At 38.8% G+C, this 11138-nt stretch overlaps 1 protein-coding gene across 2 annotated transcripts; it reads left to right on the top strand.

Annotated features, from left to right (window-relative positions):
• Positions 1-518: 518 nt before the first annotated feature.
• LOC107792933 (DNA topoisomerase 2-like) lies at positions 519-7510 on the top strand. Of its 2 annotated transcripts, none has more exons than XM_075244202.1 (19): positions 519-1278; positions 1959-2233; positions 2318-2399; positions 2496-2766; positions 2854-3053; positions 3141-3350; positions 3445-3558; positions 3660-3770; positions 3845-4009; positions 4104-4445; positions 4543-4676; positions 4756-5113; positions 5205-5391; positions 5470-5519; positions 5615-6028; positions 6115-6295; positions 6386-6447; positions 6566-6680; positions 6781-7510. In XM_075244202.1, exons 1-19 carry the CDS (start codon positions 523-525, stop codon positions 7368-7370), a joined length of 4617 nt encoding a protein of 1538 aa, XP_075100303.1. In that variant the 5' UTR covers positions 519-522; the 3' UTR covers positions 7371-7510. The 2 variants fall into 2 exon arrangements, with proteins under 2 accessions (XP_075100303.1, XP_075100302.1); XM_075244201.1 differs by having other exon boundaries at positions 6563-6680.
• Positions 7511-11138: the final 3628 nt, after the last annotated feature.

The following is an 11138-nucleotide window of genomic DNA, read 5'->3' as shown; positions in this document are numbered from 1 at the left end:
ATGAAAGTAACTCATGTGAAATTTTAGGTGGAATTATGTTATTAATGTGGGAGACCCAATTACCCCCTTAGAGTTTGCAAAAATTAAGGACCAGCTCGTCCATATAATTTTTTTCCCCAAAACTCATCTTCAGACTATTGCTTGGCTATATATATCGTTGAATTTTTTAAGATAGTTATATTATTTTTGTGGTTTTGCGAAAGAAACTATTCGATCTTTTATGAAGCTTTTCAAATTCAATTGAAAAATCTGTCAAAATATCCAAAAATCAGGTAGACAAACCAAGTTTTTACAAACTCTATCATTTTATTTGGACTTATTAAAATGATTATTTTCCATTTTGTAAGGTTATCATATATATTAAGTAATTAATTTTGTATAAAGAATTATTTGCGTACATATAATTCAATGTGGTCCACTCTTTTTTGACCCCACATAGAGGCTGAGTATAAATTTTTTTTATACAAAATAACTGAGCATAAATATTTTTTACTAACTCAGTGCACAGTTACCCACACTGCAATGGAGGTACACGTCGACGAAACAGTTAACCACCGTCGGATTTCATCTCAGCCCTCCAATCCAGAATTCAAATTTCAAATTTCAAATTCCTCTACTTTACCGTTAAAGCGCCCGTTCAGTACTATAAACCCTAACCTCCTCTCCCAAATTTCTCCAAATTCCCTCAAAAGACACCATCTCTGTGTCTCTCTCTCCTCTACAACAATGGCTTCCAAAAAACTCCCACTCCAATCAAGCAGCAATGCCAACATTGCAACAAACGGCAAAACCATTGAACAAACCTACCAAAAGAAAACTCAACTCGAACACATCCTTCTTCGACCTGATACCTACATCGGATCCGTTGAAAAACACACGCAAACACTTTGGGTATGGGAAAATGATAAGATGACCCATCGTCCGGTTACTTATGTGCCCGGTTTGTACAAGATCTTCGACGAGATCTTAGTCAATGCGGCTGATAACAAACAACGTGACCCTAAAATGGACGCAGTGGAAGTGGTGATAGATCCCGAACAGAATTTCATTAGCGTCTATAATAACGGTGATGGTATTCCTGTAGAGATCCATCAAGAGGAAGGTGTTTACGTGCCTGAATTGATTTTTGGGCACTTGTTGACTAGTAGTAACTATGATGATGCTGAGAAGAAGACCACTGGTGGACGAAATGGTTACGGTGCTAAGCTTACGAATATTTTTTCGACTGAATTTGTTATTGAAACTGCTGATGGGAAGCGCCAGAAGAAATATAAGCAGGTAATTTCTCGCATTTCTAGGGTTTCTTAATATTATTGCTTAATATTTGGTCAATTTTGATGAGTTGTGGAAAATGTGATTTTAGGGCTAATAACGTTGTAGGTACTGTGTTAAATGTTAATTATTGTGCGAATTTTAATTTCTGAGTCCATGAAACACTAAATTAGAAGCAAGATACATATTGTTGTTTGATACTGGAAATTTTGAATAAACAATGAGGATAGGAGTTTTAAAATATCTAATTTATTTGTTACGGAACATCCTGATACCTAATTTTAATCATCACGATGGAGTTTATGATACTTAGTTTTAGTTGTATAAGAAGGTAAATGAGCTTAGAACTAGGATAGTGGCACTTATTGATCATTTAATTTTAATGTTAGATTAATGGAATTTACTGATGTTAATTTGCAACTATTAATGGGAATTGAAGAGCTTGTTAATTAGGATAATGGACTTTATCGATGTCTAATTATAATCCTTCGAGCAGGCTGAAGATCTTAATAGTCAGGATAATGGAAACTTTGGATATTTGATTAAGCTTCTATTTTCCATTGACGATGAGAAAGCAGTAATTCATGGCTGTTTGTAATAGTTAGTAGTTGTATTTTTTTTAGTTGCTTGATTGTCAGCTGATTACTGGTTTTTAAACAAGTGAACTTTGTGTCGTGACAATGAAGGTTTTCTCTAGCAACATGGGAAAGAAGGGTGAACCAATCATAACAAAATGCAAAGCGAGCGAGAATTGGACAAAAGTTTCATTTAAGCCAGACCTGGCAAAGTTTAACATGGAACACCTTGAAGAAGATGTAGTTGCGTTAATGAGAAAGAGAGTGATTGATTTGGGTGGATGCCTTGGAAAGACTGTGAAGGTCAAACTCAATGAACAACGCATTCCTGTCAAATCATTTGAAGAGTATTGCAAGCTTTTCTTAGATTCTACTGATGCAAAAAGGTTAAATGTTAAAATTTTCTATTCTTTACTTCTTTATCAGGCCATTTAGTTTGAGATGTATGCTAACATTCAATAATTTTGCAGGGAGTTCCTAAAAGTTACAGATGCGGACGGATTATTAAGGTGGGAGATATGTGTGAGTTTGAGTGAAGGGCAATTTCAACAGGTAATGGTGACAAGTTGCTTGAGCCAAAACTACTGTTGTAATCTATGAAATATTTAGGTCGGAAACTAACATGGTCCAGCATGATAACTTTGGCAGGTCAGTTTTGTAAACAGCATTGCTACAATCAAGGGTGGAACTCATGTTGATTATGTGGCCAACCAGATAGCAAACCACATAATGGGTGCAGTGAACAAGAAGAATAAAAATGCTAACATCAAAGCCCACGCAGTGAAGAACCATTTATGGATGTTTGTTAATGCTCTCATTGACAATCCTGCTTTTGATTCACAAACTAAAGAAACCTTGACTCTGCGTCAGAGCAGTTTCGGTTCGAAATGTGAACTTCAACCAGATTTTCTAAAGAAAGGTATGTTAGTCGTTCTCTTTGATTCTTGCGAAGACCAATTATGCTATCAATTTTATTAAGTCTGTGATTTTGGTTATAATTTTGCAGTTGAGAAGAATATTGGCATTGTGGAAACTCTACTCTCCTGGGCAGACTTTAAGAATAGCAAAGACCTTAAGAAGACAGATGGAAAAAAATCTGAGAAGGTCAAAGTGGAAAAGCTAGAAGATGCTAATGATGCAGGAGGGAGGAACTCCGAGAAATGCACATTGATTTTGACTGAAGGAGATTCAGCCAAGGCTCTTGCTGTATGCTACTCTTTTTAACTTTATTTAACCTCATTATGATGAATACCAGTTTTGATGTGTATTTAAGGGAACTGAGCTGTTTTGCAGATGGCTGGAATATCTGTTGTTGGGCGTGATCACTATGGCGTGTTCCCTTTGAGGGGTAAACTGCTAAATGTAAGGGAAGCAAGTCATAAGCAGGTTTCAGAAAATAAAGAAATTGAGGCTATCAAGAAGATTCTTGGACTTCAGACAGGCAAAGAATATGACAGCGTAAAATCACTCAGATATGGTCATCTAATGATTATGACAGATCAGGTGCCCCTTTCTTTTTCAACAGTATCCATTATGTTGAATGGTTTGTGGTTTTACTGTGTTCGCTGTAATTGAACTATATCTTATACTTGTGCAGGATCATGATGGTTCACATATCAAGGGTCTCTTAATTAATTTCATCCACACTTTTTGGCCATCCTTGCTGAAAGTTCCATCTTTCTTGATTGAGTTCATCACACCAATTGTGAAGGTGAATTTTGTACCCTTTTTTAAATAGCCTAAGTTACCTCCACAATCAGGTTCAAACGATCTTTTATTAAATACATTAGTCTGTATATTATTGTTTTGCAGGCTACTCATAAAAGTGGGAAGATACTGTCATTTTATACCATGCCTGAGTATGAGTCGTGGAGAAAGAGTTTGGGTGCTAATTCAAGCGGTTGGTCGATTAAGTACTATAAGGTTTGTCAACCAAACATTTCATGAAACCATCAAACTTGGCTTTCTGCTAATTTTTCTCTTAACTGCTTTGATAGGGGTTGGGAACAAGTACTTCAAAGGAAGGAAAAGAGTACTTCCAAGATCTTCAGAAACACAGGAAAGATTTTATTTGGGCGGATAACCAAGATGGGGAATCAATAGAACTTGCTTTCAGTAAGAAAAAGATAGAAGCAAGGAAGAATTGGCTTAGGCAATTTGAGGTTAGGACCAACAATGTTTTTATTTTAGTTTTGATTACAATACATCCAAATTTCCTGATTTGACTGATCCTTCTCTAACTTCTGTACTCTGCAGCCTGGTACCCATCTAGACCAAAAAGAAAAGTACATCTCATACACTGAGTTTGTTAACAAAGAGCTTATTCTGTTTTCAATGGCCGATCTTCAAAGGTCTATTCCATCAATGCTTGATGGTTTGAAACCGGGTCAAAGGAAGATTCTGTTCTGTGCGTTTAAGAGGAACTTTGTTAAGGAAGCAAAAGTTTCCCAATTTTCTGGTTATGTCTCTGAGCACTCAGCTTATCACCATGGTGAACAGAGTCTTAGCAGCACCATCATTGGCATGGCACAGGACTATGTTGGCAGTAATAATGTAAATCTTTTGCAACCAAATGGTCAATTTGGCACTCGTAATATGGTGAGGAACTAAATCTCATTTGTTGAATCTTACTTTTATATAACATGATTCCTTTCCTTTTCATTTATCCATATACCGCACTGCCCTTATATTGCAGGGAGGCAAAGATCATGCAAGCTCTAGGTACATTTACACTCGGCTTTCACCGATTGCAAGATTTCTGTTTCCTAAGGAGGATGATACAATTCTTGATTACTTGAATGAAGATGGTCAATCTATTGAACCTACTTGGTAAGTTATACCTTCATTTCTAGTGAAGAAAAAATCAAATGATGCAAATAACTGAACAGTTGATTCTCTTTGCTCTCAGGTATGTGCCGATCGTTCCAATGGTACTTATAAATGGCAGTGAAGGTATAGGGACAGGTTGGAGTTCATACGTTCCAAATTATAATCCAAGAGACCTTGTTGCTAATGTAAGGCGTTTGCTGAATGATGAGCCTATGGAACCAATGGATCCATGGTATAAAGGTTTCAAAGGAACAATAGAGAAAACAGCAACAAAAGAAGCCGGAGCTACCTACACTGTCACTGGTATTATAGAAGAGCTCAATGAAACGACTCTTAGGATTTCTGAGTTGCCAGTCCGGAGGTGGACAGAGGATTATAAGCAGTTTCTGGAGTCCATGACAGTCTCAAATGACAAGGCCAAGGATCCCTTCATAAAGGTACGTCCCTTGAGTTCCTTACTGATTAAATTATTTTTTGTTATAACAGTACTTCGAATGTTGCTAAGTAATAAGAAGCTTCTCCTTGCAGGAAGTCAGAGCATATGGTGATGAGAACTCTGTATGTTTTGAAGTGATCTTGTCTGAGGAGAATCTGATTTTAGCCCAGCAAGAGGGTTTGCTTAAAAAGTTTAAGCTGGCTACTACAATAAGCACCAGCAATATGCACCTTTTCGACTCTAAGGGCAAAATTAAGAAATATGACAACCCAGAAGACAGTACGTAACTCCAACTAAATACATTAGATTAGCAGAAAATATATGTTGCTTTTGACCATTCACATTTTTTTACTGCAGTCCTTGAGGAGTTCTACCATGTAAGACTCGAGTATTATGAGAAACGAAAGGCAAGTTAATGAAATAAATGAACTGAATATGTTTCTAGCTATACATTCTTCCTCCTGATTGCTGGCCACTGACTGTAAACTTGTAACTTGTGCAGAGAGCTCTGTTGGAGATTCTTGAATTGGAGTTGCTGCGAATTGAGAACAAGGTGAAATTCATCCTTGGAGTTGTGAAAGGAGAAATCATTGTGAATAACAGGAAGAGAGCTGATCTATTGCTTGAGTTGAAGGAGAAAGGTTTTACTCCTTTCCCCAAGAAAAAGGCTGTTGAAGCTGTTGTTGCAGACACAAGTGATGATGCAGAAGATAGCGAAGAGGAGTTAAACAGAGGAGTTAGGGCAGGTGATTATGACTACTTGCTGTCGATGGCAATAGGAACATTGACTCTTGAGAAGGTTCAAGAACTGTGTGCTGAGAGGGATAAACTGAATGGTGAGGTTGAAGATATGAGAAATGCAACTCCAAAGCTTTTGTGGTTGAAGGATCTTGATGTCCTTGAGAAACAGCTTGATGTATGCTCTTGAAAGTTTGTTCCTTCTTTCCGAATTTTTCGAATGCTTTTCCTTTCTCATTTTAATTTATGCTTGTGTATATTCAGGAACAAGACAAAATTGATATCCAGACAGAGGAAGCTAGAGAGAAGATAAAGAAGAAGGTAATGAACGCAGCTGGGTTAAAGGCACCGAAGCCTAAACCCCGAAAGAATGTTAAGAAGGCTAGTGTAGTGGAGTCTACTGCTGAACCAATGGACGTGTCAGTTGCTTCAACAAAGGAAACAGGTTAGTATCTAATTGTCATGGCTTTTGCTGTAATCTTCATGGATAATTGATATGTGTACTAAATTGGGTTTTCTTTCCTTTCGTCTCCAGCCAATGTTACTGAAGTTGTGAAACCAAAAGCCAGAGGAGGTTCGAAGAAAGCTCCTGCAAAGGTGTGGAATTTGATTTTTTTTTTGTGTGGAATTTGATTAGATTTTTCATAAATTCTGTTTCTCTTCGTTATTATAGTTGTCAAATGAAATATTAACCTTCGATCCCTGTGATCAGCAGGCAAAACCTATTGCAGTTGAAGATGAAGAAGAAGAAGAAGATGATGAGGTGCTAGCGTTGAAAGACAGACTTGCAGCTTACAATCTTAACTCTTCCCCAGATCACTCAACAGAAGGTAAGTCAAATGTCCTATAATATATTAAGGGATGTCTATAATAAACTATTTTCATGATTACCAGTTTGTCTTCTAGAACTTAAGACCACTTCCCCTGCAGCGATGGAGACTGAAGCCCCAAAAGCTCAAAAGAAAGCACCTACTAGAAAAGCTGCTGCAAAAAAGAAGACTCTGCCATCCATTGCAGATGTTTCTGAAGGTGAGGATGAGATTGAAATTAGTGATGATGATGAGTTTGAGCCAGAAGTAGCTGTGGGAGGGAAAAAGAAAGGAGGGAGGAAAGCAGCACCAGCAGCAACTAAACAACCCCCAAAGAAAAGAGGACCAGGTAATAAGCAATCAGTAGGTATTGGTCAGAAACTCATAACATCAATTCTGAAGCCTGCAGAGAATACTGATAATAGCTCACCTGAGAAAAAAGTGAGGAAAATGAGGGCATCCCCATTTAACAAGAAAAGTGGTTCTGTTCTGGGAAAGAACAAGGAGGGTAGTACTTCACAGGAAAATGAAGACGTGAGTCCTGTTTCTTCTTTGGGCAGTCTAGAGGATGAAGTCAATGAAGCTGTTGTGGCTCCAAAAGCTAGGGTAACTCGTGGGAAGAAGACAACATATGTTATCAGTGATTCTGATAATGAACCTACTGATGATTCTGAGTTTGATGGAGATGACTCTGATGAAGATTACGATTAGCTGGCTGCTTAGATCAGAAATTTGAAAGTGTTCTTTGAAGTTAATTGCTGATGTGTGTTGAATTTTACGCGGCTGTAAACCAATGAGCTTGTTGGTTTCTTGAAAATTTGACTGCTAACAAATGAAACTGCCATTACAGACATGGATTGTTAATTTTACTGCTAATTAAATACTAGTTAAATGCAATTATATTTTTGTAGTTAGTCTTGTTCACGACTTTGAAAATGTAGTTAAACTTCTACAATTAGTGTACACCCCTTTTCCTCTAAAATTTAAGACAAATAAATTAAGTACGAAAAAAGAAAAACCAAAATTGTATTAAAGGTTACTTCAATCAAAATATAAACTGTTTCTTGCCATTTTTAAAAGATTAAAAAGAATATCTCAGTTACCCTTTGCGAAAAGCACAAGGGGCAAAATGGGTAATAATTCCTAATTGAGAAATCAGCTTATTTTGAGAAGTGCTTTTTTCAAAAGTATTTTTGGAGAGAAGCAGTTTGTGTTTGGCTAATCAGACTGAAAAGCACTTTTGAGAAATAATTTGTGTTTAGCCAAGCTTTTTAGAAAGTGCTTTTAAGTGTCAAATTACGAATAATGACATAAATAGATTTACTTAATAATTAATATTATAAGTAAATAAATAATCTCAAAATTTTGTTATTACATGCAATAATTAAAAACAAAATCATTTTATTTAAGTAAAATATGAAAATAAAATTAAAAAGTACTTAATTCTAATAACATAAGTTAAATATATTAAAATTTCTTCAACAAATATAAAAAGCATTCACACCTCAAGTCACTATATATTAGAAAGTTTTCCTAAAAATTAGAAGAAATATTTATAAATTAATATTTATAAGGGTTATTTTGGTATACACTATATTTTGTTACGGGTATTTTAGGTAAGAAGAAAAGCCAGCTTCTGCTTTTGGAAATGCTTCTCTGAAAGCTACTTTTTTCAAGAAACTACTTTTTTCTGCTACTTTTTTCAACAAGCTACTGTTTGGCCAAGCTTCTCAAGAAGCTACTTTTTTCTGCTTCTCTGAAAATGCTTCTGCTTCTTCCCAAAAGCACTTTTTTCCCCAAATAAGCTTGGCCAAACACCTCAAGTTAGGAAAAAAAGTGTTTTTTGGAAAGAAAAAAAACACTTTTGGCCTCTTGAGAAGCTTGGCCAAACAGGCTATAAGAAGTACCCCATTCACCAGCCTTGAGTGGTTCCTTATTGTAGTGATGACTAATTGTAGAGATCTTTGTGATGACCCACCATGTCATCATGCTACATGCGCCATTTGGCATATATTAATGCCATGTGGAAGCTTACATAAGAAGAAGGCATGCCGAGATATACAGAATGCTCGTGGGGTAGCTAACGGAGTTGATGTCAAATTGGGAACTTGGAAAGGTATGACAAACTTTACCGTAACCACTATTGATATCTTTGACATCATACTGGGGCAAGAGTTCTTTAGACATTGTCATACTTTAATCGACCCCTACCTCCAACGTCTCTTGGTTATGGAGCGAGAAGGAGCTTGCATGGTACCTACAGTGACTATACCACACGGACAAATCCAAGCACAACTATCAGCTATGCAGGTTGTCAAGGGGATCAAGAAGGGGGAGCCGACGTTCGTGGCAATCATTGCAAGTCTAGAGGAAGACAAAAAATTTCAAGGGACAGTGCCGCCTTGCATAGAGAAGTTGCTTAAGGAAAACAAAGATGTCATGCCCGAGGAGTTGCCTAAGCACTTGCCGCCCAGGCGAGAGGTGGATCACAAGATTGATTTGGAGTCAGGGGCTAAGCCACCTGCATTTGCCCCATATCATATGGCACCTCCCGAGCTAGAGGGGCTCAGGAAACAATTGAAGGAGCTGCTAGATGAAGGTCACATTCACCCATCAAAGGCACCTTTTGGCGCACCAGTATTGTTCCAGAAGAAGAAAGATGGATCGTTGCGTTTGTGCATAGACTACCGAGCACTTAATAAGGTCACCGTGAAGAATAAGTACTCGATCCCGCTCATTGCTGACTTGTTCGATAGACTTGGGCAAGCCAAGTACTTTACCAAGGTGGATCTTCGAAAGGGCTACTACCAGGTTCGCATTGCGGAAGGGGATGAGCCAAAGATAGCATGTGTGACGAGATATGGAAGCCTTTGAGTGGTTGGTGTTGCCCTTCTGCTTAACCAATACACCGGCCACATTTTGCACCCTTATGAACAAGATTTTTCATCCCTACTTTGATCAGTTCGTGGTAGTCTACCTAGATGATAGTCATCTAGGAAGGTTTTCTAAGTCTTGCGAAAGAACGAGCTATACATCAAGAGAGAAGTGTGAGTTTGCACAATCAAAGGTGCACTTCTTAGGCCATGTCATTAGCAATGGCGAGCTACGCGTGGACGAGGGTAAGGTACGTGCTATCCAGGAGTGGGAGGCACCCATAAAGGTAACTGAGTTGAGATCCTTCCTTGGCCTTGTTAACTACTATCGTCGGTTCATCAGTGGATACTCAGCAAAGGCCGCACCATTGACTGAGTTGCTAAAGAAGAACAGCACGGGTTTGGACGGAGCATTGTCAAAAGGCGTTTGAAGGCCTTAAGGCAGTTGGAATAGAGGAGCCAGTCTTGGCATTACCTGACTTTGCCAAGACTTTTGAGGTACGCACAGATGCCTCAGACTTTGCCATTGGGGTTGTCCTGATGCAGGATAAGCATCCCATAGCATTTGAGAGCCGCAAGTTAAATGAGACGGAGCGGCGTTACACGGTACAAGAGAAGGAAATGACTGCCATTGTGCATTGCCTTCGTACATGGAGACATTATCTTCTCGGGTCGAGGTTCGTGGTCAAGACTGATAATGTGGCTACTAGCTTCTTTCAGACACAGAAGAAGCTCACACCAAAGCAGGCTAGGTGGCAGGATTTCTTGGTCGAGTTTGATTATGCGCTGGAGTATAAGCCGGGCAAAGGTAACGTTGTAGCCGATGCCTTGAGCCGGAAAGCCGAGCTTGCTGCAATCACTTCAGCGAGATGGGATATTCGGAAGGCTATAAAAGAAGGCATGCAACATGATCCAGCAGCCAAACAACTTATCGAGTTAGCCAACCAGGGCAAGACGATATATTTTTGGGTAGAAGACGGCATATTGCTTACCACGGGTCGGCGGTCTACGTGCCTAAGTTTGGAGACATTAGACTGCGGATCATAAGGGAGAGTCATGATACAATGTGGGCTAGTCATCCAGGCCAACGTCGCACCAGGGCCTTGGTTGAGTCAGTCTACTATTGGCCACGCATGCGAGATGATATAGAATGTTATGTGCAGACTTGTCTTGTATGTCAGCAGGACAAGGTTGAGCAACAACAGCCCGGAGGACTTTTGGAGCCACTACCAGTTGTAGAGCGTCCATGGGAAAGCGTGACTATGGACTTTATCACTTGCCTACCCAGGTCCGACGGTTATGGTACTATTATGGTAGTCGTGGATAGATTTTCCAAATATTCCACCTTCATGCCCACCTCACCAGGTTGCACAGCCAAGGAAGCCGCCAAGTTATTCTTTAAAAACGTGGTGAAGTATTGGGGCTTACCAAGGCATATAATCAGTGATCGAGACCCCCGCTTTACTGGAAACTTCTGGAGAGAGTTGTTTGACATACTTGGTACGGAGCTGCACTTTTCTACTAGTTTCCACCCACAGACGGATGGACAAACGGAACGAGTCAATGCCTTACTAGAATGCTATTTGAGGCATTATGTAAGCACGCA

Source organism: Nicotiana tabacum, chromosome 22 (assembly GCF_000715075.1).
Source record: "Nicotiana tabacum cultivar K326 chromosome 22, ASM71507v2, whole genome shotgun sequence".
Taxonomy (NCBI): domain Eukaryota; kingdom Viridiplantae; phylum Streptophyta; class Magnoliopsida; order Solanales; family Solanaceae; genus Nicotiana; species Nicotiana tabacum.
This window is presented reverse-complemented; position numbering and strand designations above follow the sequence as displayed.

Coding starts and splice junctions, on each gene's coding strand:
- LOC107792933 (XM_075244201.1), top strand. CDS start 523: ATGGAGGTACACGTCGACGAAACAGTTAACCACCGTCGGATTTCATCT. Junction 2,400..2,495: donor GTGAAGGGCAATTTCAACAG/GTAATGGTGACA, acceptor TAACTTTGGCAG/GTCAGTTTTGTAAACAGCAT. Junction 4,446..4,542: donor AATTTGGCACTCGTAATATG/GTGAGGAACTAA, acceptor CTTATATTGCAG/GGAGGCAAAGATCATGCAAG.